The sequence below is a fragment of the Lacerta agilis genome, chromosome Z (genome assembly GCF_009819535.1).
Source record: "Lacerta agilis isolate rLacAgi1 chromosome Z, rLacAgi1.pri, whole genome shotgun sequence".
NCBI lineage: Eukaryota > Metazoa > Chordata > Lepidosauria > Squamata > Lacertidae > Lacerta > Lacerta agilis.
This window is the reverse complement of record NC_046331.1, coordinates 598818-625481: the sequence shown is the minus strand read 5'-3', so window position 1 is coordinate 625481 and position 26664 is coordinate 598818. Positions and strand designations below refer to the sequence as shown.

At 49.8% G+C, this 26664-nt stretch overlaps 1 protein-coding gene across 1 annotated transcript in view; it reads left to right on the top strand.

The window, feature by feature from the left end:
- Nucleotides 1–26664, top strand: part of LOC117040426 (serine/threonine-protein kinase Nek6-like) — an 89140-nt gene that overhangs the window by 21136 nt on the left and 41340 nt on the right. Inside the window, exons 3-4 of the mRNA XM_033138204.1 lie at nucleotides 12424–12545; nucleotides 24468–24608. Of these exons, the coding sequence (XP_032994095.1) occupies nucleotides 12424–12545; nucleotides 24468–24608 (263 nt within the window). The remainder of the gene's footprint in view (nucleotides 1–12423; nucleotides 12546–24467; nucleotides 24609–26664) is intronic.

Below are 26664 nucleotides of genomic sequence, written 5' to 3'. Positions count from 1 at the left end.
CCCCCCTTTCCTTTGCCGACCGTTTAATCAGTTTGGAAAATCTAAGCGGTGTCTTTGAGCTCTCGGAGGATTAAAAACCAGATCTGCTTTTTGCAGCAAGTTGCATATATTGAAATCAGCCCTACATTAGTAAATAAACTCAGTTACCATAATCATCGTACTTAGCGTAAGAGCTTCTCGGGTGAATCTAAAAGATCTGTTAATCTTCATGGTGTTTATAGGATAATTTTTTATCTCGCTTGAGCTTCTTGCGGCTTTCACAGGTCAATTAATCCAATTTATAACATCTTGTCAGCTATAAGAATATTACCATCCGACAGTACAATGCAGAGTGTAATTTTTTTTACCGGCTTCACTTGATTCTTCAGACTTTCTTCCCCCTTAGTGATTGAGGCTTGAGGTTTAATTCTTCTTAATTTCCCTCCTCGTACCCCACCCTCTATAGCTACCCACCCCCTTACCCCTTGTTACTTCTCAGTCTACTCCTTACTGTATTCATATCTTCTTTTCCTCCATCTGCATGCTCTATTATCTCTTCTTTATCATTAAGTTCTATTATTTAGGTCTTTAATACTCTACTAAGAGATTGGCCTTCTCCACATACAAATTCATATATTCTTTGAATAATTTCCACTTCTCCTCTCTCTCTATCTCGTTTATTCCTTTTAGTTCTTCATATTTGGATGCCAAATTATAATATGTTAGCATTTTTAAATGCCAATCCTCTTTGCTAGGTACTTTTTGAGATTTCCAATTTCTAGCTATTAACAACCTTGCTGAGACGGTCGCATACATGATTATATGCCTATCTTTGGTCTTGATCTTGATCTCTCTGTCCATCATACCCAATAGAAACAATTCTATTTTCTTCTTGAAAGAATATTCCAACATTTTCTTAAGTTCTTTATACACTATATCCCAAAATGTTTTACTTTTGTTACACTGCCAAGATGTATAAGAACTCAAATAACCAATGTTGGCGCTGTAATAAAGAAATTGGTACGTACATTCACATCTGGTGGCAGTGTATCAAGTTGGTAGCTTCGAGAACCCTGTCCAACCATAAGCGGAAAATTTGATTCGGTGACCAAATCATCAGGGTCTGCAGGAAAATCTCTCCTGGATGCTAATTCCTGACATTCGTGCCATGCTGGGAATTTTTTAAAGAAAAAGCCTAGTGTAGCACTCTTGTGCCGAAATAGATTTCTTCAGTTATCTAGGAGCGTTGAAGTGTATTCTTCAGGGTTTTCCTCTCTTATTGCTGCCCCTTGTATAAGTGTAAGATGAAACTTCTGGCAAAAGCCGCAATCACAGCATCTCTTTGAGGGTCTAATAAGCCCCGCAAGGAGTTGCTTGTCTCTCTTTTCAGTGGGAAACTAATTCTTCCTCACGGAGGACAGCAACTTGTGTGATATTCTCGGGTGTACAACACACCGCAGAGAGTTCGGTGCCGGCTAACGCAACGGTATTTATAACTCTCGCTGTCCCTTTGAATCGCCGGTGGTGTACGAAAGTTTCCGGGAAGGGGCGATCAATGGGGCTACAGATGTCGAAGCCAGATCGCCCTCACATCTGGGCATTACACCTATGTCCCAGATACCTCGATATCTGTCTACCTTATCGGTTGCGTCGCACAGATTCGCAGATTTAATGTGTTCCCCTCAAATGTTCTGATCAATAGATTTTCTAGCGGTAAAACCTCTGTTTGATGCGCACGTGATAACAAATCAATAGAATCCCTTTACCATATCTTATTTAAATCAATACCATATCTTATTTAAATCAATAGAATCCCTTTACCATATCTTATTTAAATCAATACCATATCTTATTTAAATCAATAGAATCCCTTGACCATATCTTATTTAATTGCCCTTTATACATTGTTCCCCGATCAAGGATTCTGAGTTCAATCATTCTGGAAATGGTTGCTAAACCACCTGAATTGCATCTAGCTTATCTACTCTTATAGAACATTACAGGTTGCCAGATTCCTGATTTCAGTTCTTTCATATAAAAGTTCTTTCATATAAAAGACTTCGTGGAATGCTGCATGACTATTAAAAATCTAGTAAGCACCATCCTTATCTTCGAGGCCATAATACGGTGCATCTAGAGATTGTAAGTGACGCGAAGGAGATTATGCGCTGAAATATTTTAGTTGATATTTTAGAATGTAAAATGCTGTTTTTATTGATTGATTTGTTTTGCCTTGTGGGCTTATAGCCGGATAAAGTATTATCTATCTTTCAGGGAAGGGGGCGTACTTTTGTATACATCTGTCTTTTGCACGACCCTTGAATGCATAAGAAAAATGCAGCGTTGAAGGCCCTTCACCCTCAGACATCCTGCAATAACTGCACGCAGAACCGTATTTTTTCGCTCCATAAGACGCACGCGAACATAAGACGCACCTAGTTTTTAGAGGAGGAAAGGGGGAAAGCCCTGCTTTTTTGAGGATCAGCTGAAAGTGGCGCAGCTTTTTTTTGCAAAGGGAAAAGCCCTGTTTTTTTGAGGATAAGCTCAAAGTTTTGCAGCTTTTTTGCAAAGGGAAAAGCCCTGGTTTTTTTTTTTGAGGACCAGCTTAGAGTTTTGCAGCTTTTTTGCAAAGGGAAAAGCCCTGCTTTTTGAGGATAAGCTCAGTTTTGCAGCTTTTTTGCAAAGGGAAAAGCCCTGGTTTTTTTTTTTTTTTGAGGATCAGCTGAAAGTGGTCTTTTCCAGGGAGTCTTCTCTTCTCATGGACCAGAGCACACCAGGCCCTCCTGTCTTCCCCTGCCTCCCACGGTTTGGTAGCTTCGAGAACACTGCCCCACCATCTCGTCTTCTGTCGCCCACTTCTCCTTGTGCCCTCCATCTTTCCCAACATCAGGGTATTTCCCAGGGAGTCTTCTCTTCTCATGAGGTGGCCAAAGTCTTAGAGCCTCAGCTTCAGGATCTGTCCTTCCAGTGAGCACTCAGGGCTGATTTCCTTCAGATTGGAGAGGTTTGATCTTCTAGCAGTCCACGGGACTCTCAAGAGTCTCCTCCAGCACCATAATTCAAAAGCCTCTATTCTTCGGCGATCAGCCTTCTTGATGGTCCGGCTCTCACTTCCATACATCACTACTGGGAAAACCATAGCTTGAACTATATGGACCTTTGTCGGCAAGGCGATGTCTCTGCTTTTTAAGATGCTGTCTAGGTTTGTCATCGCTTTCCTCCCGAGAAGCAGGGGTCTTTTAATTTCGTGACTGCTGTCACCATCTGCAGTGATCATGGAACCCAACAAAGTCCAATCTCTCTCCCTGACTCCATTTCTTCCCCTTCTATTTGCCAGGAGGTGATGTGACCCGTGGCCATGATCTGAGTTTTTTGGATACCATATTTTTTGCTCTCCTCTTTCGCCCCCAATTAAAAGCTTCTCCAATTCCTCCACAGCACACTCTTTTTTCGGCTGCAGGTTGGCGACAAGGGGGAGAAACCTTGATAAATCAATCGCAAAGTGACGTTTTATGCTTTGTCAGCCAAAACAAAGGGCAGATCATTGAAATGGAAATACTTTACAGTGCTTCCATTCAGTGAGCAGCTTTTGGGTCTCGCTTACGGTAATACTAAAGTTTTGCAGAAATCACAAGTGGGAAAGACACTTACAAGGTCAATTGCAATCTGTAGGCTTTCTTTTCGCAAAAAAAATGCATTTGGGAATGAGGTGGAAGATGTGCGTAAAAGTAAAACCACAGAGCCTAGGGCAGTGGTGGCGAACCTTTTAGGGACCGAGTGCCCAAACTGCAACCCAAAACCCACTTATTTATCTCAAAGTGCCAACACGGCAATTCAACCTGAATACTGAGGTTTTAGTTTAGGGGGAAAAAAACAAGTCACGCATTAACATCTTTTGCCTTGAAAGAAAAACACAACAACAGAGCTTTCAATGATGCAAACAACTTTTTTTATTGAAAGGTAAAAGTTTGCATTATCCTTGTTTGGGAAATCATGAGAAAGGGAATGACTCCCAGACAACATGGCCGTTTTGACCGTTTCCCTTCAAGAAACCCTCCTTGGGAGATTTCAGGGCAGAAGCTGAATGGCCGTCTGCCCCGGATGCTGTCATAGAATCATAGAGTCATTGCATATGTAAATGTTCGGCTGCATCCTTGGAGGATGCCAGGGTGTATCAGCCGAGGTGTCCGGTCGTTACGAGCCGTTAATGGCGCTTGGCGAGCCGATTTCATAGAATCATAGAATCCTAGAGTTGGAAGAGACCCCAAGGGCCATCCAGCCCAACCCCCTGCCAATCAATCCATCAATGATAGAATCCTAGAGTTGGAAGAGACCCCAAGGGCCATCCAGTCCAACCCCCTGCCAAGCAGGAAACACCATCCAAGCATTCCTGACAGATGGCTGTCAAGCCTCCGCTTCAAGACCTCCAAAGAAGGAGACTCCACCACACTCCTTGGCAGGAAATTCCACCGTCCAACAGCTCTCACTGTCAGGAAGTTCTTCCTAATGTTTAGGTGGAATCTTCTTTCTTGTAGTTTGAATCCATTGCCCCGTGTCCGCTTCTCTGGAGCAGCAGAAGACAACCTTTCACCCTCCTCCATATGACATCCTTTGATATATTTGAACATGGCTATCAGATCACCCCTTAAGCTTCTCTTCTCCAGGCTAAACATACCCAGCTCCCTAAGCCGTTCCTCCTAAGGCATCGTTTCCAGGCCTTGGACCATTTTGGTTGCCCTCTTCTGGACACGTTCCAGCTTATAGGTATCCTTCTTGAACTGGGGTGCCCAGAACTGGACACAGTATTCCAGGTGAGGTCTGACCTGATCGCAGGACTTGGAGGACCCTCGGGTTCCCTTCCAACTGCCCACGATCCTATGATTCGATGGCTAGCCCCCTTCTCGAGCCCCTCGTGCGGGAGGGAGGGAGCAAAACGCCACCCGGCTTACTGGCAGTTCTGCACCGAGGTGCTTTAAGGCAGAGGAGTGGAACATTCCCATTTCTGCTGCAACCTGCGGGCGGCAAACCGGCCACTGGCGCACGTGTGGCTCTACTCGGTTCACGTGCTGCCCCTACAAACTGCTGGGGCGACGGCATGCGTGCCCACAGAGGGCTCTGAGTGCCCCCTCTGGCACGCGTGCCGTAGGTTCGCCACCACTGGCCGATCGGAAAGTCGGCGGTTCGAATCCCCGCAATGACGGGGCGAGCTCCCGTCGCTCGGTCCCTGCTCCTGCCGACCTAGCAGTTCGAAAGCACGTCAAAAATGCAAGTAGGTCAATAGGTACCCCTCCGGTGGGAAGGCAAACGCCGTTTCCGTGCGCTGCTCCGGCTCGCCAGAAGCGGCTCAGTCCTGCTGGCCGCATGACCCGGAAGCTGGACGCCGGCTCCCTCGGCCAGTAAAGCGAGATGAGTGCCGCAACTCCAGAGTCGTCCGCGGCTGGACCTAACGGTCTGGGGTCCCTTTACAAAGCGATTCAAACTATTTTGAAGACGAAGCGCCAAAATGATTCCGCCTCCCTTTCTCTCTCTCTTGCTGGCTCATAAAATAAATCTGTCAGGATGCTCTGGAAGATTGCGGATATATTTAAATAATGGCCCGAGCTTGTGATCACATTATCTCCTAGCTCCGTACGTCTGTGACAAGACACAGCAGCCCGACCCTGGGAGAGTCTTATTTCCGAGTGACTTTTATTGTCCATTATCGTACAGCACTTTACGCCACAGCCAGGAATATTTCGCCAAAGAAATATCTCCGCCGTTAGTATCCTGGCGGCGATTTAGTCTGATCAACCTTTAAATCTCATCCATCACGCCGAAGGGCTTTGGCAAAGCAAAGCAAACAGTGGTGGGATGCCTTCTTGTCAAACGTAATTACGCAAACAGAAAAGACGCAGCCAGCTTCCGGTTCCTCGCTCTCTCACTTCTTCTTGGTGGAAGTACATAACCAGTTCGTTGCAAGCAGACTGACACTGTCTGGCACATGGCAAATATAGTTTGTAAATGGAAAATCCCAGGTGTGGAACTGCCCAGGCACCTGGCCCTTGGGGATAAGCCCACTGGTTTCTGCGGAGTTAAATAAAAGGAGTCCAGCCACTGGAGCAAGGACAAGACAGGGTTTAATGCTTGGACGGGGTTTCCTGCTTGGCAGGGGGTTGGACTGGATGGCCCTTGGGGGGTCTCTCCCAACTCTAGGATTCTATGAAACGCTTTACGATTTGGCCCTGCCACTGCTCAGTGGCGCCGCGAGGAGCGGAGAGGGCTGCGCGCCGGCCATATGGAAAACAGCTGGATATGCACAGCAAGAGGATAGGTGTGTTGGCACAGGGAAACGGACCTCCTTGCCGCTGCGCGTTCTGCTGGGGAGAAGTCTTCGCGTTTGCTCATCGGGGAGAATGATTTGGCCTGTGGATGCGTTGCAGGCGTCCAAAGGCACGCGCTTTATTATACCTTATTAAGCCGATCACAGCTGTTAGCGAGGCTGATTTGGGAAGGGACCGCGCATTGAGCATCTATCAGGGCGCATCAGTGACGAGCAGAGGCTGCTGTTACTTAATAGGTATCCTGTAACTAATTATATTGGGCTTTGCTACCAAGGGCCTTGGGCAGTTTCGCCTTCTGAAGAGCACCTGTCAGGTTTCTGCAGGGGGGTTAGGGAAAGCTTTGGTTTCCCCAGCTTGCCGGAATATTTGCTGGAATATCGCTCTTAGGAGAAGTGTTTGTATGTGTGGGGAAGCGACAGTCGGAGATCAGGGAGAGAGTCCAAAATTGGGAAAGGAGTACGACAAGGCTGGACCATCAAGAAGGCTGATCGCCGAAGAATTGATGCTTTTGAATTATGGTGCTGGAGGAGACTCTTGAGAGTCCCATGGACTGCAAGAAGATCAAACCTATCCATTCTCAAGGAAATCGGCCCTGAGTGCTCACTAGAAGGACAGATCCTGAAGTTGAGGCTCCAGTACTTTGGCCACCTCATGAGAAGAGAAGACTCCCTGGAAAAGACCCTGATGTTGGGAAAGATGGAGGGCACAAGGAGAAGGGGACGACAAAGGATGAGATGGTTGGACAGTATTCTCGAAGCTACTAACATGAGTTTGGCCAAACTGCGGGAGGCAGTGAAGGATAGGCGTGCCTGGCGTGCTCTGGTCCATGGGGTCACGAAGAGTCGGACACGACTGAACAACTGAACAACAACAACAACGACAAGGCTGTATATTGTCTCCCTGCTCATTTAACTTATATGCAGAATTCATCGTGCGAAAGGCTGGGCTGGATGAATCCCAAACCGGAATTAAGATTGCCGGGAAAGATATCAACAACCTCAGATATGCTGATGATACTACCTTGATGGCAGAAAGTGAGGAGGAATTGAAGAACCTTTGAATGAGGGTGAAAGAGGAGAGCGCAAAATATGGTCTGAAGCTCAACGTCAAAAAAACTGAGATCATGGCCACTGGTCCCATCACCTCCTGGCAAATAGAAGGGGAAGAAATGGAGGCAGGGAGAGATTTCACTTTCTTGGGCTCCATAATCACTGCAGATGGTGACAGCAGTCACGAAATTAGAAGACGCCTGCTTCTCGGGAGGAAAGCAATGACAAACCTAGACAGCATCTTAAAAAGCAAAGACATCACCTTGCCGACAAAGGTCCGTCTAGTTCAAGCGATGGTTTTCCCAGTAGTGATGTACGGAAGTGAGAGCTGGACCATCAAGAAGGCTGATCGCCGAAGAATGGATGCTTTTGAATTCTGGTGCTGGAGGAGACTCTTGAGAGTCCCATGGACGGCGAGAAGATCAAACCTATCCATTCTCAAAGAAATCAGCCCCGAGTGCTAACTAGATAACCCAGAGATGAACGAATTCCTAGAGCTGTTCGACAGTGGGATTTGCTGCCAAGGAGTGTGGTGGAGTCTCCTTCTTTGGAGGTCTTTAAGCGGAGGCTTGACAGCCGTCCGTCAGGAATGCTTGGATGGGGTTTCCTGCTTGGCAGGGGGTTGGACTGGATGGCCCTTGGGGTCTCTTCCAACTCTAGGATTCTATGATTCTATGCCCCACAAAAAACTCAGAGATGCATTTTAAATAAAAGCACACATTCTAATCATGTAAAAACACGCTGATCCCCGGACCGTCTGCGATCTGGATTTAGAAGGCGATTGGGCCGCATCCGGCCCCCGGGCCTTAGTTTGGGGACTCCTGCACAAGACGGACCTTTGTCGGCCAGGTGATGTCTCTGCTTTTGATGTCATGGCTTTTCTCCCAAGAGTTTGTGTACCTTTTGTGAAATGTTCTATATCAGAAATCCCCTTCATGGTGCTCTTTGAGAAGTGTCTTTTTCAAAGTAGGACTGTCTAGTTGTACGCGGAAAACCCACAAACCCACAAACTGCTGCAATATCTAAAACAGTCTGGGTGGTGATAAAATGCTGACACCTCCAGAGAACTGAGAAATACCACAAACATCCTTAGATATGGCTGTTGATTTCTCCGTTTCTTAAATTCAGCTCGTCGCCTGCTTCCTTTCCTTCTCCTGTGTACTTTTTCAGAGCTGTGCATGTCAGTCACATGGAAATTCATTCTCTGGTAATCCCTAAAACATGGGTAGGCAACCCAAAGACCCATGGGCCGGATGCGGCCCAATCGCCTTCTCAATCCAGCCCGTGTAGAATGTGTGCTTTTATTTCAAATGCATCTCTGGGTTATTTGTGGGGCCTGCCTGTTGTTTTTACATGAGTGGAATGTGTGCTTTTAATTCAAATGCATCTCTGGGTTATTTGTGGGGTCCGCCTGGTGTTTTTACATGAGTGGAATGTGTGCTTTTAATTCAAATGCATCTCTGGGTTATTTGTGGGGTCCGCCTGGTGTTTTTACATGAGTGGAATGTGTGCTTTTATTTCAAATGCACGTCTGGGTTATTTGTGGGGCCTGCCTGGTGTTTTTACATAAGTAGAATGTGTGCTTTTATTTCAAATGCATCTCTGGGTTATTTGTGGGGCCTGCCTGGTGTTTTTACATGAGTAGAAAGTGTGCTTTTATTTCAAATGCATCTCTGGGTTATTTGTGGGGCCTGTCTGGTGTTTTTACACGAGTGGAATGTGTCCTTTTATTTCAAATGCATCTCTGGCTTATTTGTGGGGCCTGCCTGCTGTTTTGACATGAGCCGAATGTGTGCTTTTATTTCAAATGCATCTCTGGGTTATTTGTGGGGCCTGCCTGGTGTTTTTACATTAGTAGAATGTGTCCTTTTATTTCAAATGCATCTCTGGCTTATTTGTGGGGCCTGCCTGGTGTTTTTACATGAGTAGAAAGTGTCCTTTTATTTAAAATGCATCTCTGGTTTATTTGTGGGGCCTGCCTGGTGTTTCGACATGAGTGGAATGTGTGCTTTTATTTAAAATGCATCTCTGGGTTATTTGTGGGGCCTGCCTGGTGTTTTTACATGAGTAGAACGTGTCCTTTTATTTAAAATGCATCTCTGGGTTATTTGTGGGGCCTGCCTGGTGTTTTTACATGAGTAGAATGTGTCCTTTTATTTCAAATGCATCTCTGGCTTATTTGTGGGGCCTGCCTGCTGTTTTGACATGAGCCGAATGTGTGCTTTTATTTCAAATGCATCTCTCGGTTATTTGTGGGGCCTGCCTGCTGTTTTTACATGAGTAGAAAGTGTCCTTTTATTTCAAATGCATCTCTGGGTTATTTGTAGGGCATAGGAATTCGTTCACCACCCCCCCCCAAAAAAAATAGCCCGGCCCACGGCTGAAAAAAGTTGCTGACCCCTGCCCTAGCCCTTCACTTTCAGATTTAACCAAACGATCGTAAAAGGGCTGGATTTTACCCCTACCGATTCCCAGCAATTGCAGTGTTTCCCAAATCCTCGTTTACATATTGACTCTGAATGTTGGATCGATTTTTAGTTTCCAAAACTGGGGCAGAATGTTTTTTTTTTAATTATTATTTTTATTGGAGAAATGTTACACTGTAAATGTGATGTCATTTCTTTTTTTCTTTTTTTTTAGAATGGGATAATTTCAAAATTTATTTGAAAAACAGCTGTAATCTAAACACGGGTAGTTGTCTTTGAATGATTTCTGTCAGTAATACATAAGATGGAATTCAATATCGAAATAGAAAAGAGAAACTTTACAAAATAGCAATAATGTGATGTCATTTCTAGTGAATGAGTAAGACAAGAAGAGTTTGGATTTGATATCCCGCTTTGTCACTACCCGAAGGAGTCTCCAAGCGGCTCACCATCTCCTTTCCCTTCTTCCCCCATTCTGTGGGGCTGAGAGACTACAGAGAAGTGGGACTAGCCCAAGGCCACCCAGCAGCTGCATGTGGAGGAGCGGGGACGCGAACCCGGTTCCCCGGATTACGAGGCCACCGCTCTTAACCGCTGCACCGCACTGGGTTAAGGGACGCGAACCCGGTTCCCCGGATTACAAGTCCGCCGCTCTTAACCGCTGCACCGCACTGGGTTAAGGGACGCCAACCCGGTTCCCCGGATTACAAGTCCGCCGCTCTTAACCGCCACACCACACTGGGTTAAGGGACGCGAACCCGGTTCCCCGGATTACAAGTCCGCCGCTCTTAACCGCCACACCACACTGGGTTAAGGGACGCGAACCCGGTTCCCCGGATTACAAGTCCGCCGCTCTTAACCGCCACACCACACTGGGTTAAGGGACGCGAACCCGGTTCCCCGGATTACAAGTCCGCCGCTCTTAACCGCCGCACCGCACTGGGTTAAGGGACGCGAACCCGGTTCCCCGGATTACAAGTCCACCGCTCTTAACCCCACTGGTGTAGAAGAAGGGGCAGATGTTTCCGCTAGCTTCTTTATCAAGAATATGGTCCTTGTGGGACGTAGATTGCTTGCGATACTGGTCAGGTAATTCCCTGCGATGGGGAAGCGTGAAGTTGTATGTCTATCGCCGCAGAGTAGTGACCTTCCTTGGTTCTTCCTGTTCATCTGCTGGACTCCAGCCACGTGGGCATAGCTGTCACGTTTTGGATTTGAAAATAAGGGATCAGCAGTCTCACCTATCCCGGGGACAGTCATGTGTCAGTGGTGGGCAGGAAGCAGCAGCTGCTCAAAGGCAGCCAGGATCCGCCCGCCGGCTAACCCTATTGGCCGGCTGAGGGGCTCGGCGGCAACGGACAGGGGCCGTTGCAGGGGGAGGAATACACCCCCCTGTAAGCACGGGAAACGGCTCCCACTTGCTTTTTTTTTTAAAAAAAAAACACAAGTTTTTATTGAAATCTCATTAAGATAATACAAATAATAATACCAACACCGTCTACACAGTTGCAAAAGACAATTGCACAACCATATCATTACATACAATTGCACAATCAAGTAAAAATAGAACTCAAAAAAAGGAAAAAAAGAGGGGGGGGGAGTTAAAATGACTTCCTAAAGTTCGTCTTCGTGCCCCCCACTAAAGTTCTTGTCTGTGCTTTATTGAATAAATCAAGTTTTGTTACAAAATATCTGTATATACTTATCCCTCGTTATCCATAATTACCTTTCCCTGTATGTCAGTCCTTCCGATCAGATCACCCATTGTGTTTCTACTCCTCCTTTCTTCAAATGCTCCTCCGCACATTTCCGTTCTCCTATCATTTTTTTTCCTTTCGAAACATTTCTAATTGCTGCTGTCGTTTTTGCCAAGTTCACGAACTCTGCTCATTTTGGGCGCCACTCCTGTATCGTCGGAACCTCTTCCCCTTTTCCAATATTGGGCTAGTAACATTCTACCCAGGTGGCGCTGTGGGTTAAACCACAGAGTCTAGGGCTAGCTGATCAGAAGGTCGGCGGTTCGAATCCCTGCCACGGGGTGAGCTCCCGTTGCTCGGTCCCAGCTCCTGCCCACCTAGCAGTTCGAAAGCACGTCAAAGTGCAAGTAGATAAATAGGGACCGCTCCGGCGGGAAGGTAAACGCCGTTTCCGTGCGCTGCTCTGGTTCACCAGAAGCGGCTTTGTCATGCTGGCCACATGACCCGGAAGCTGTCTGCGGACGAACGCCGGCTATAGAGCGAGATGAGCGCCGCAACCCCAGAGTCGGACACGACTGGACCTGATGGTCAGGGGTCCCTTTACCTTTTACCTTTAACATTCTAGCAGCTGCACACGAATATAGGAAAAGGTTTCTTCTATCTTCTCGTCTTTCCCCCTGCACCAAACTCAATAGCATTGTCTCTGGTGTTGTTTTTTTTAAAGCTCCCCCTTGCTTTGAGGGCTGAGGCTTTTCTCTCCCGAGTAGGCGAGGTCTCCCCACCCAGTTCCCGGCCAGCATTAGAAACGGGAAATTTACGGGAAATGAAGAAATAAGGGAGAGCAGCGGGGAACTGCTCGAAATAAGGGAGAATCCCGGGGGAAACGGGATACTTGACAGGGCCACACGTGGGCGCCTTTTGCTCTGACCCGGCTGCGTTCTTGTCTTGGCAGAGCTGAAAGGCGCACTCTGGGATGTTGCCATGGAAGGACAAAAGAGTCACGCGCATCATCCGGACGACCAGAACAACCCGCTCTGCAAAGTGGCAAACCAGGAACGCCCGCACGAGGCGCAGGTAAGCAGCCATGTTCCTTCTCTCGGTCCTCGGCTTCGAATATTTAACAACTCTTAAAATCAATGGTTGTTGTTGTTGTTGTTGTTGAGTCGTGTCCGAATCTTGGTGACCCCACGGACCAGAGCGCGTCAGGCCCTCCTGTCTCCCGCTGCCTCCCGCAGTTGGGTCAGACTCATGTTGGCAGCTTCGAGAACACTGTCCCACCATCTCGTCCTCTGTCGTCCCCTTCTCCTTGTGCCCTCCATCTTTCCCAACATCAGGGTCTTTTCCAGGGAGTCTTCTCTTCTCACGAGGTGGCCATCTCATCCTCTGTCGTCCCCTTCTCCTTGTGCCCTCCATCTTTCCCAACACCAGGGTCTTCTCCAGGGAGTCTTCTCTTCTCATGGACCAGAGCACACCAGGCCCTCCTGTCTTCCCCTGCCTCCCGCAGTTTGGTCAGACTCATGTTAGCAGCTTCGAGAATACTGTCCCACCATCTCGTCCTCTGTCGTCCCCTTCTCCTTGTGCCCTCCATCTTCCCCAACACCAGGGTCTTCTCCAGGGAGTCTTCTCTTCTCATGGACCAGAGCACACCAGGCCCTCCTGTCTTCCCCTGCCTCCCGCAGTTTGGTCAGACTCACGTTGGCGGCTTCGAGAACACTGTCCCACCATCTCGTCCTCTGTCGTCCCCTTCTCCTTGTGCCCTCCATCTTTCCCAACATCAGGGTCTTTTCCAGGGAGCCTTCTCTTCTCATGGACCAGAGCACACCAGGCCCTCCTGTCTTCCCCTGCCTCCCGCAGTTTGGTCAGACTCATGTTAGCAGCTTCGAGAACACTGTCCCACCATCTCGTCCTCTGTCGTCCCCTTCTCCTTGTGCCCTCCATCTTTCCCAACATCAGGGTCTTTTCCAGGGAGTCTTCTCTTCTCACGAGGTGGCCATCTCATCCTCTGTCGTCCCCTTCTCCTTGTGCCCTCCATCTTTCCCAACACCAGGGTCTTCTCCAGGGAGTCTTCTCTTCTCATGGACCAGAGCACACCAGGCCCTCCTGTCTTCCCCTGCCTCCCGCAGTTTGGTCAGACTCATGTTAGCAGCTTCGAGAATACTGTCCCACCATCTCGTCCTCTGTCGTCCCCTTCTCCTTGTGCCCTCCATCTTTCCCAACACCAGGGTCTTCTCCAGGGAGTCTTCTCTTCTCATGGACCAGAGCACACCAGGCCCTCCTGTCTTCCCCTGCCTCCTGCAGTTTGGTCAGACTCATGGTGGTAGCTTCGAGAACACTGTCCCACCATCTCGTCCTCTGTCGTCCCCTTCTCCTTGTGCCCTCCATCTTTCCCAACATCAGGGTCTTTTCCAGGGAGCCTTCTCTTCTCATGGACCAGAGCACACCAGGCCCTCCTGTCTTCCCCTGCCTCCCGCAGTTTGGTCAGACTCATGTTAGCAGCTTCGAGAACACTGTCCCACCATCTCGTCCTCTGTCGTCCCCTTCTCCTTGTGCCCTCCATCTTTCCCAACATCAGGGTCTTTTCCAGGGAGTCTTCTCTTCTCACGAGGTGGCCATCTCATCCTCTGTCGTCCCCTTCTCCTTGTGCCCTCCATCTTTCCCAACATCAGGGTCTTTTCCAGGGAGCCTTCTCTTCTCATGGACCAGAGCACACCAGGCCCTCCTGTCTTCCCCTGCCTCCCGCAGTTTGGCCAGACTCACGTTGGCGGCTTCGAGAACACTGTCCCACCATCTCGTCCTCTGTCGTCCCCTTCTCCTTGTGCCCTCCATCTTTCCCAACATCAGGGTCTTTTCCAGGGAGCCTTCTCTTCTCATGGACCAGAGCACACCAGGCCCTCCTGTCTTCCCCTGCCTCCCGCAGTTTGGTCAGACTCATGTTAGCAGCTTCGAGAACACTGTCCCACCATCTCGTCCTCTGTCGTCCCCTTCTCCTTGTGCCCTCCATCTTTCCCAACATCAGGGTCTTTTCCAGGGAGCCTTCTCTTCTCATGGACCAGAGCACACCAGGCCCTCCTGTCTTCCCCTGCCTCCCGCAGTTTGGTCAGACTCATGGTGGTAGCTTCGAGAACACTGTCCAACCATCTCGTCCTCTGTCGTCCCCTTCTCCTTGTGCCCTCCATCTTTCCCAACATCAGGGTCTTTTCCAGGGAGTCTTCTCTTCTCACGAGGTGGCCATCTCATCCTCTGTCGTCCCCTTCTCCTTGTGCCCTCCATCTTTCCCAACATCAGGGTCTTTTCCAGGGAGTCTTCTCTTCTCATGGACCAGAGCACACCAGGCCCTCCTGTCTTCCCCTGCCTCCCGCAGTTTGGCCAGACTCACGTTGGCGGCTTCGAGAACACTGTCCCACCATCTCGTCCTCTGTCGTCCCCTTCTCCTTGTGCCCTCCATCTTTCCCAACACCAGGGTCTTTTCCAGGGAGTCTTCTCTTCTCATGGACCAGAGCACACCAGGCCCTCCTGTCTTCCCCTGCCTCCCGCAGTTTGGTCAGACTCATGTTAGCAGCTTCGAGAACACTGTCCCACCATCTCGTCCTCTGTCGTCCCCTTCTCCTTGTGCCCTCCATCTTCCCCAACACCAGGGTCTTTTCCAGGGAGTCTTCTCTTCTCATGGACCAGAGCACACCAGGCCCTCCTGTCTTCCCCTGCCTCCCGCAGTTTGGTCAGACTCACGTTGGCGGCTTCGAGAACACTGTCCCACCATCTCGTCCTCTGTCGTCCCCTTCTCCTTGTGCCCTCCATCTTCCCCAACACCATGGTCTTTTCCAGGGAGTCTTCTCTTCTCATGGACCAGAGCATGTCAGACCCTCCTGTCTCCTGCTGCCTCCCGCAGTTTGGTCAGACTCATGTTGGCAGCTTCGAGAACCCTGTCCCACCATCTCGTCCTCTGTCGTCCCCTTCTCCTTGTGCCCTCCATCTTTCCCAACATCAGGGTCTTTTCCAGGGAGTCTTCTCTTCTCACGAGGTGGCCATCTCGTCCTCTGTCGTCCCCTTCTCCTTGTGCCCTCCATCTTTCCCAACATCAGGGTCTTCTCCAGGGAGCCTTCTCTTCTCATGGACCAGAGCACACCAGGCCCTCCTGTCTTCCCCTGCCTCCCGCAGTTTGGCCAGACTCACGTTGGTGGCTTCGAGAACACTGTCCCACCATCTCGTCCTCTGTCGTCCCCTTCTCCTTGTGCCCTCCATCTTTCCCAACATCAGGGTCTTTTCCAGGGAGCCTTCTCTTCTCACGAGGTGGCCATCTCATCCACTGTCGTCCCCTTCTCCTTGTGCCCTCCATCTTTCCCAACATCAGGGTCTTCTCCAGGGAGTCTTCTCTTCTCATGGACCAGAGCACGTCAGACCCTCCTGTCTCCCGCTGCCTCCCGCAGTTTGGTCAGACTCATGTTGGCAGTTTCGAGAACACTGTCCAACCATCTCAACCTCTGTCGTCCCCTTCTCCTTGTGCCCTCCATCTTCCCCAACACCAGGGTCTTTTCCAGGGAGCCTTCTCTTCTCATGGACCAGAGCACACCAGGCCCTCCTGTCTTCCCCTGCCTCCCGCAGTTTGGCCAGACTCACGTTGGCGGCTTCGAGAACACTGTCCCACCATCTCGTCCTCTGTCGTCCCCTTCTCCTTGTGCCCTCCATCTTCCCCAACACCAGGGTCTTCTCCAGGGAGTCTTCTCTTCTCATGGACCAGAGCACACCAGGCCCTCCTGTCTTCCCCTGCCTCCCGCAGTTTGGCCAGACTCACGTTGGCGGCTTCGAGAACACTGTCCCACCATCTCGTCCTCTGTCGTCCCCTTCTCCTTGTGCCCTCCATCTTTCCCAACATCAGGGTCTTTTCCAGGGAGTCTTCTCTTCTCACGAGGTGGCCATCTCATCCTCTGTCGTCCCCTTCTCCTTGTGCCCTCCATCTTTCCCAACATCAGGGTCTTTTCCAGGGAGTCTTCTCTTCTCATGAGGTGGCCATCTCGTCCTCTGTCATCCCCTTCTCCTTGTGCCCTCCATCTTCCCCAACACCAGGGTCTTTTCCAGGGAGTCTTCTCTTCTCATGGACCTGCGCACGTCATGCCCTCCCACCATCTCGTCCTCTGTCGTAATGCAGTCATGTAATGTCACCAGACCCTTATATACAGGTGGAACTCGAAAGATTAGAATATGGCGGAAAGGTTCGTTTCCTCCAGTAATTCAGCTTAAAAGGTGAAACTAATATATGAGATCGACTCGCGACTTGCAAAGCGAGGCATCTCAAGCCTCTTTCTCTGTTATAATTGTTGCAAGCAAAGGCTTGACATCTCTCGCTTTGCGTGTCACGAGTCGATCTCATATATTCAGCTCCAGTAGCTAATGAAAACAATTGCTTACATCCATGGACTTTTCCGCGGTATTCTAATTTTTCACCTGTGGAGTGAGAGAGTGGGGTTACAGGAAGGTAGCCGTGTTGGTCTGCCGTAGTCGAAACAAAATGAAATTAAAAAATTCCTTCCCGTAGCACCTTAGAGACCAGCTCAGTTTGTTCTTGGTATTTTCCCATCTCCGCCGTATTAAGCAGTTGGCCCCCCTACCTCTCTCGCCCTGATCTGGCCACAGTGATCCATGCGACGGTCGCCTCCAGACTTGATTATTGTAACTCGCTCGACGCGGGGCTGCCCCTGAAGCTGACCCAGAAACTCCAGCGGGTGCAGAATGCCGCGGCGAGGCTCCTTACCGGGTCTTTGCCGCGGGGCCGCATTCATCCAGTGCTCTACCAGCTGCACTGGCTCCCGGTGGAGTACAGGGTCAGGTTTAAGGTGCTGGTTGTGACCTTTAAAGCCCTATACGGCTTAGGACCCTCGTACCTAAGGGACCGCCTCTCCTGGTATGTCCCGTGTAGGACCTTAAAGTCCTCAAATAATAATCTTTGGGAGGTCCCGAGCAACAAAGACGCTAGGTTGGCCTCAACTAGGGCCAGGGCCTTCTCAGTATTGGCCCCGACTTGGTGGAACAGTCTATCCCAAGAGACCAGGGCCCTGCGGGAGTTGGCATCTTTCCGCAGGGCCCGCAAGACGGAGCTGTTCCACCCGGCCTTTGGGTTAGCTTCTACTTGATATTTACGCTCCATTTTTTATCGGCGGGTTATTTAAAAATGAGACGGCAGTCTTTTAATTATTGAATTTTTAGATTTGCGTTTTAATCTGTTCTTTTAAATTGATCGTGTTGATGTTTATGCTGCGATTTTCATGAGCGTTAGCCACCCTGAGCCCGGTTTTTGGCCGGGAAGGGCGGGGTATAAATAAAAATTTATTATTATTATTATTATTATTATTATTATGAGCTTTCGTGTGCATGCACACTTCTTCAGATGTAATACGGCGTGTATGTAAAGTAGAAATTGTGAAAATCAATAAAGATTATATATATATATTTTAAAAAATGACCACTTGTGACAGCGATGTGTCTTATCTGGCCCACAGGAGAAGGCAGGATCAGCCTCTAATTACATTTCAGTATGTCATTAGAAATTCCAATATTTGTCGTAAGACGCCACGGACCCGTCTCCCGCCTTAAGAACCCTTCCTCATCTTCTTCATGGAATAATTGCACGGGCTCCATCCCGCCAAATGAGACTGTAATTAACCCTAATTGCTTAAAAATGCAACTTGGCTCATTCGAGGGGCTCAATTACCGTCGAAGGACTCAATATGACAAATTGCGGCAGGGAAGGGGAACGCTCCTCCGCACTGGCCACTTCAGCACAGCGCCGAACGCCGTGCGTTCGCAAACAATTCATTGTCCCACCCCCACCCCCACCCCAGATCTCATAATTGTACTTCGCATTTGATCCCTTAACGAACTGGCTCGGCAACGAATGGCACGGATCACGAGCCAAACGTTTATGTGTGTGTGTGTGTGTGTGTGTGTTGTTGACCAGAGGGAAGAGAAGGTGAAAGAAGGTTGGAAGAAATGTAAAGACTATTTGAAACAGCGTGAGAAATTGGATATTTGAAATGGAGTTTCCGGTGGAGTTTATAGGCGATAGCATTCCAATGTTAAGAAGCTTAATGGTGATTTTACTATTTTCCGTATTGTTGTGAAGAATAAGGGGTTAGACATAAGATGTTGCTGTCGTTCAGTCGCTCAGTCGTGCCCGACTCTTCGTGACCCCATGGACCAGAGCACGCCAGGCACGCCTATCCTTCACTGCCTCTCGCAGTTTGGCCAAACTCATGTTAGTAGCTTCGAGAACACTGTCCAACCATCTCGTCCTCGGTCGTCCCCTTCTCCTTGCGCCCTCCATCTTTCCCAACATCAGGGTCTTTCCCAGGGAGTCTTCCCTTCTCATGAGGTGGCCATCTCGTCCTCTGTCGTCCCCTTCTCCTTGCGCCCTCCATCTTTCCCAACATCAGGGTCTTTCCCAGAGAGTCTTCCCTTCTCATGAGGTGGCCATCTCGTCCTCTGTCGTCCCCTTCTCCTTGTGCCCTCCATCTTTCCCAACATCAGCGTCTTCTCCAGGGAGTCTTCTCTTCTCATGGACCAGAGCACGCCAGGCATGCCTATCCTTCACTGCCTCTCGCACTTTAGCCAAACTCATGTTAGTAGCTTCGAGAACACTGTCCAACCATCTCATCCTCTGTCGTCCCCTTCTCCATGCGCCCTCCATCTTTCCCAACATCAGGGTCTTTCCCAGGGAGTCATCTCTTCTCATGAGGTGGCCATCTCGTCCTCTGTCGTCCCCTTCTCCTTGCGCCCTCCATCTTTCCCAACATCAGGGTCTTTCCCAGGGAGTCATCTCTTCTCATGAGGTGGCCATCTCGTCCTCTGTCGTCCCCTTCTCCATGCGCCCTCCATCTTTCCCAACATCAGGGTCTTTCCCAGGGAGTCATCTCTTCTCATGAGGTGGCCATCTCGTCCTCTGTCGTCCCCTTCTCCTTGCGCCCTCCATCTTTCCCAACATCAGCGTCTTCTCCAGGGAGTCTTCTCTTCTCATGAGGTGGCCAAAGTACTGGAGCCTCAACTTCAGGATCTGTCCTTCTAGTGAGCGCTCAGGACTGATTTCTTTAAGAATGGATAGGTTTGATCTTGATTGTGCTCGGAAACGTCCTGGGAGCCAGTGTAGGTCTTTCAAGACCGGTGTTATGTGGTCTCGGCGGCCGCTCCCAGTCACCAGTCTAGCTGCCGCATTCTGGATTAGTTGCAGTTTCTTGTGCACTGAAATCAATTCCTGATCAGAGCCAGACAGACTCCATTTTAATTTATAGTGTATCAAGGTAAAGGGACCCCTGACCATTAGGTCCAGTCGTGTCCGACTCCGGGGTTGCGGCGCTCATCTCGCTTTACTGGCCGAGGTTGCCGGCGTACAGCTTCCGGGCCATGTGGCCAGCAGGACTAAGCCGCTTCTGGCGAACCAGAGCAGCGCATGGAAACGCCGGAGCGGGATTTGCAATTTGACATGCTTTCAAACTGCTAGGTGGGCAGGAGCTGGGGCCTGAGCAGCATTTATTCCTAGTATTGAAATTTCCGGCCAAAATAACTTACTTATTTTTGGTAAGTTCTAACTGCTTACAATATGGCTGAGCCCCAGAAAGGGTGCTCATGAATGGCTCCTCTTCATCCTGGAGAGATGTGACGGGTGGGGTGCCACAGGGTTCTGTCTTGGGCCCAGTCTTATTCAACATCTTCATCAATGACTTGGATGATGGGCTTGAGGGCATCCTGATCAAGTTTGCAAAAGGGTGCTCATCAATGGCTCCTCTTCATCCCGGAGAGAAGTGACTGGTGGGGTGCCACAGGGTTCTGTCTTGGGCCCAGTCTTATTCAACATCTTCATCGATGACTTGGATGATGGGCTTGAGGGCATCCTGATCAAGTTTGCAGATGACACCAAATTAGGAGGGGCGGCTAATACCCCAGAGGGCAGGATCACACTTCAAAATGACTTTAACAGATTAGAGAACTGGGCCAGAGCAAACAAGATGAATTTTAACAGGGAGAAATGCAAAGTACTACACGTGGGCAAAAAAAAAATGAAAGGCACAAATACAGGATGGGTGACCCCTGGCTTGAGAGCAGTACATGTGAACAGGATCTAGGAGTCTTGGTAGACCACAAACTTGACATGAGTCAACAGTGTGATGCAGCAGCTAAAAAAGCCAATGCAATTCTGGGCTGCATCAATAGGAGTATAGCGTCTAGATCAAGGGAGGTAATAGTACCACTATATTCTGCTCTGGTCAGACCTCACCTGGAATACTGTGTCCAGTTCTGGGCACCCTAGTTCAAGAAGGATACTGACAAGCTGGAACGTGTCCAGAGGAGGGCAACCAAAATGGTCCAAGGCCTGGAAACGATGCCTTATGAGGAACGGCTTAGGGAGCTGGGTATGTTTAGCCTGGAGAAGAGAAGGTTAAGGGGCGATATGATATTCATGTTCAAATATATCAAAGGATGTCATCTAGAGGAGGGTGAAAGGTTGTTTTCTGCCGCTCCCGAGAAGCGGACACGGGGCAATGGATTCAAACTACAAGAAAGAAGATCCAACCTCAACATTAGGAAGAACTTCCTGACAGTGAGAGCTGTTTGGCAGTGGAATTTGCTACCAAGGAGTGTGGTGGAGTCTCCTTCTTTGGAGGTCTTGAAGCGGAGGCTTGACAGCCGTCCGTCTGGAATGCTTGGATGGTGTTTCCTGCTTGGCAGGGGGTTGGACTGGATGGCCCTTGGGGTCTCTTCCAACTCTAGGATTCTATCATTGATTGATTGATTGATTGATTGGCAGGGGGTTGGGCTGGATGGCCCTTGGGGTCTCTTCCAACTCTAGGATTCTATGATTCTATGAAATCGGCTCGCCAAGCGCCATTAACGGCCCGTAGCGACCGGACACCTCGGCTGATACACCCTGGCATCCTCCAAGGATGCAGCCGAACATTTACATATGCAATGACCTAGATTTGCATTTGCTCTCGCAACCCATCAGACCTAATTAAAGCAACGGAGCCAAAGAGAGGACGTAACGTGAGAAAATTGAACAAAAACGAGCGTATCCAGGTCAGACCAAAACGTGCCGAAATTTCCGTATCGATTAGAGCAGGACGTTTCCCCCCGCCGCCATGTTTAGACAGTTATTAGTAAAATATTGTGTCCGCAGAAGACATGCTTACAGTCTAAATGGGGGAGCGGGAGCGGTAAAAAGAAAGAAATATCCTAGCCCACAAACTCAACCCCACTGCTTGTCGTCCAAGCTGTCTACACTCGTGGTCTGCTCTTCTCCATTTTCTCCTGCGGCCGAAAAAAGGATACCTAACAGCAGACAGAAGGTTCTGTGTAGGGATGAGATGCAGTGACTTGTTTGGGTTGAGCACACCTCGGCCGACATGTTGTTGTCGTTCAGTCGTGTCCGACTCTCCGTGACCCCATGGACCAGAGCACGCCAGGCCCTCCTGTCTTCCCCTGCCTCCCGCAGTTTGGTCAGACTCACGTTGGTAGCTTCGAGAACCCTGTCCAACCATCTCGTCCTCTGTCGTCCCCTTCTCCTTGTGCCCTCCATCTTTCCCAACATCAGGGAGTCTTCTCTTCTCATGGACCAGAGCACGCCAGGCCCTCCTGTCTCCCGCTGCCTCCCGCAGTTTGGTCAGAGTCATGTTGGTAGCTTCGAGAACTCTGTCCAACCACCTCGTCTTCTGTCGTCCCCTTCTCCTTGCGCCCTCCATCTTTCCCAACATCAGGGTCTCCTCCAGGGAGTCTTCTCTTCTCACGAGTATGGGCATCTCGTCCTTTGTCACCCCCTTCTCCTTCTGCCCTCCATCTTTCCCAACATCAGCGTCTTCTCCAGGGAGTCTTCTCTTCTCATGGACCAGAGCACACCAGGCCCTCCTGTCTGCCTCCCGCAGTTTGGTCAGACTCATGTTGGTAGCTTCGAGAACCCTGTCCAACCATCTCGTCCTCTATCGTCCCCTTCTCCTTGCGCCCTCCATCTTTCCCAACATCAGGGTCTTTTCCATGGAGTCTTCTCTTCTCACAAGTATGGCCATCTCGTCCTTTGTCACCCCCTTCTCCTTCTGCCTTCCATCTTTCCCAACATCAGGGTCTTTTCCAGGGAGTCTTCTCTTCTCATGGACCAGAGCACACCAGGCCCTCCTGTCTCCCGCTGCCTCCCGCAATTTGGTCAGAGTCATGTTGGTAGCTTCGAGAACCCTGTCCAACCATCTCGTCCGCTATCGTCCCCTTCTCCTTGCGCCCTCCATCTTTCCCAACATCAGGGTCTTTTCCATGGAGTCTTCTCTTCTCACGAGTATGGCCATCTCGTCCTTTGTCACCCCCTTCTCCTTCTGCCCTCCATCTTTCCCAACATCAGCGTCTTCTCCAGGGAGTCTTCTCTTCTCATGGACCAGAGCACACCAGGCCCTCCTGTCTCCCGCTGCCTCCCGCAGTTTGGTCAGAGTCATGTTGGTAGCTTCGAGAACTCTGTCCAACCACCTCGTCTTCTGTCGTCCCCTTCTCCTTGTGCCCTCCATCTTTCCCAACATCAGGGTCTCCTCCAGGGAGTCTTCTCTTCTCACGAGGTGGCCATCTCGTCCTCTGTCCTCCCCTTCTCCTTGTGCCCTCCATCTTTCCCAACGTCAGGGTCTTTTCCAGGGAGTCTTCTCTTCTCATGAGGTGGCCCAAGTCTTGGAGCCTCGGCTTCAGGATCTGTCCTTCCAGTGAGCACTCAGGGCGGATTTCCTTCAGAATGGATCGGTTTGATCTTCTCGCAGCCTACCGCTGAGCTATGGCCCTCCCGCTCCTCTCGAGACCCGCAGCACAGGTATAAGGCCCCACTCTTTCCTGCTGTGCTGGAAAGGAGTTACTTTTCAAAGGAGGCCCGGGTGATTTTTCAAATTATGCTGAATAAAGTGGGCGTAAGGGATCCTTGAAGGTAAATTTGTTGTTGTTCAGTCGTGTCCGCCTCTTCGTGACCTCTTCGTACAGCTGACGGAAACCCCAAAGCTGAGATTGTGAACTTGGGGCTCCCATCAGCTGTGCGCCACAATCGTCACAATTATAACAAATAAAGGCTTGACGTATCTCGCTCTGCAGGTCACGAGTCCATCTCCTATATTAGTTTCACCTTTCAAGTTGAATTACTGAAAGAAACGAACCTTTCCACGATATTCTAGTTTTGTTTTTTTTAAAGGTTTTTTTTTATTATTTTCCAATAAAACAAAGAAAAAACATAGCATAAACATAAACACAATAAGCACACAATATAGAAACACATAAACACATTGAAAACAATAACAACATCAACAAGAAAAGGAAAAAAAAACATACCAACCTTAATAAACACCTGTCTTTGTATTATTCTATTTTCTAACTTCTCTGCTAGGGGACTTCCCGTGTTCCCTCCACTGTCTTCAAAATCATATATACGTTTTAGGTAGCTTTATATCTTTTCCCCTTAACCTTCACCAAATTTCTTAATACTCTTAAATATAGTTAATCCAATATAAATCATATCTTCAGCACAATATCTTAGAATATTCTTTAACAATTAAGTCTTTCATAAAAAAAATTCTTCTATGCAGTCTTACCTAACATTAACATACTAAAGCCGATCTTTTACCTAGTTCTGCTCAAATATTCAGTTTCTCAGATTTAACTAGATAATCCTTAAATTTTTTTTCCAGTCCTGCGACACCTTCTCCTCCCTCTGGTCTCGGATTCTAGCGGTCAGTTCTGCGAGTTCCATGTATTCCATTAACTTCATCTGCCATTCTTCCACTGTGGGCACGATATTCTAGTTTTCCGAGTTTCACCTGTATATAGCACTATAGGCATGTGATAATACGCGGCTCTGAAATCCTTTTGCTGGGAGAGTTTTGATCCAGTGCAAGAGCTCTGCTTCAACGGCCTTCTGATTTAGTATAGCGTTATGGTAGTAGCAATATATATATATATATTTTTCCCCATTTAACCCACTGTCCTCTTTCTCTCCTCCTCAAACAGAGGCACCTGACTTCGTACCCGTATCGCTGCGCCTTAGCCGACTTTCAGATCGAGAAGAAAATCGGGCGAGGGCAATTCAGCGAAGTCTACAAGGCCACTTGCCTTCTGGACAGAAAACTAGTGGCGTTGAAGAAAGTCCAGGTGAGATTCCGGAATGAGAGATGTTTGTTAAAAAACGACGACGCCAGAATCGTTCCTATTAGGGTTAACATCTGGTGACATCCCTAAACATAAGAAAATGGATTCCTTTATGCTACGGCTGATCAGCAACCCCTAGGCCAGGGGTCTGCAACCTTTAAGACAAAAAGAGCCACTTGGACCCATTTCCGAAGAGGAAAAAAAACTGGGAGCCGCAAAACCATTGCGGCCCACAAAAAATATAAACACCCAGAAGCTCATAGCACAATTTAGACAGTTAATGAAGAGCAGGTAATGAAGGCAAAATGGCAAAATATCATGAAATGCTCCCCCGCCCCCCCAGCCAAACAACAAGCACTGTATTAAAGGAACCGTCCGAACGCCTGACGCTGCAGGGGCAAATCTAGAAGGGGAAATCCAACCCCCCCCAGAATACTTCCGCCCCATAAACAGCACAAATGCAACCCTAAAAGTTTAGCAAACTTATGCAAAAGAACACAGCACGCACACTGCCCCAATCACTATTGGCCAGCAGAGGGGCTGGGCAAGGCAGCTGAGAGGGGCTGAAGCAGGGGGCTGATCACGTCCCCCTGCAGGCGCGGGAAAACATTCCTTCAGAATGGATAAAACCCTTCTTTCAGTCCATGGGACTCCCGCTTCTAAGGGGGGGCAGGGGGCTTCTAGGGGGGCACTGCCCCCTCCTGCCCCCCCCCCCCCGTCGGTACGCCCATGCTCGGGCCCCTTTCGCCATGCTGCTTAAGGGAAGTCTCCTGCGCGCCCCCGAAACAGAGCCCGGGACCGGTCGTCCCCTGAGCTTTTCCCCGCGCCCATCTCATCCCGTTGGGCCGCCTTTAGCTGAACAGCCGTGCTTCCTTTTGCTTCCCAGACTGCCACGTGTCCTGGAGCCGGGCCCTTCCACTTTTTTAAAAGAGGGCTTCCCCCTCGCCCGCCGCCCCTGGCCCAGCCCACAGCTGCCTCCTTACCTCGTCGAGTTGTCGCACCTCGTCGAATCGCAGCAGACAGCAGCTCCACCAGCAGCAGCCAAACACAAGCGCCGTGACAGGCGCCAAGGAGGGAAGCTGCTGCGGTCTGCTGCTGCGCCTGCGCTGGCATGAAACGAGGCACGCATGAGCAGCACAGCCGCCGGCAAGGTAGAGAACTGGGTGGGTGCAGGCGGGCCAGCAGCGCGGCGCAGCGCCCCCTACAATTCGGCGCTAAACGCACCGGCCCTGCCCGGAGCCGCAGCAAAGGTGCAAAAGAGCCGCATGCGGCTCCGGAGCCGCGGGTTGCAGACCCCCGCCCTAGGCTCTGTGGTTTAACCCACAGCGCCACCCGGGCGCATCCCTGATACCTGAGCTACTCTCATATAAAAATTGGCATCTGAAGAAGTGTGCATGCACACGAAAGCTCATACAGAGAACAAACTTAGTTGGTCTCTAAGGTGCTACTGGAAGGATTTTTTTTTTTATTATCTTTATTATCTTTAATTTTGTTTATAAAATAGTGAGCCAGCCCCCCTCTCTGTGGGGGTCGTATCCTGAGAGGTGGCGGTAGCGGCAGATCTGAAAACACAACGGCCGTGCTAGCCAGCTCTGTCCCCCCATTCCTGTCCTCGATGGACGCGGGTGGCGCTGTGGGTTAATCCGCAGAGCCTGGGGCTGGAAGGTCGGCCGTTCGGATCCCCGCGACGACGGGGCGAGCTCCCGTCGCTCGGTCCCTGCTCCTGCCCGCCTAGCAGTTCGAAAGCACGTCAAAAGTGCAAGTATAGCAATAGGTCCTGCTCCGGCGGGAAGGTCGGCGGCGTTTCCGTGCGCTGCTCCGGTTCGCCAGAAGCGGCTCGGTCCTGCCGGCCACATGACCCGGAAGCTGGACGCCGGCAGGACCGAGGGGGCGTTGAAAAGGACCCCGCTCAGCAGCTGATCAGCAAGAGATCGGGAGAGAGATAAGAGTCCCGGCTCCCTTTCAGCCCCGCCCTGCTTTATTGAATGTGCTGCAGAGGGAGGTTGTTTGTTTCCCCAGCGACATGGAGCTGGCTGATTAGATTATCTGTCTGGAAACT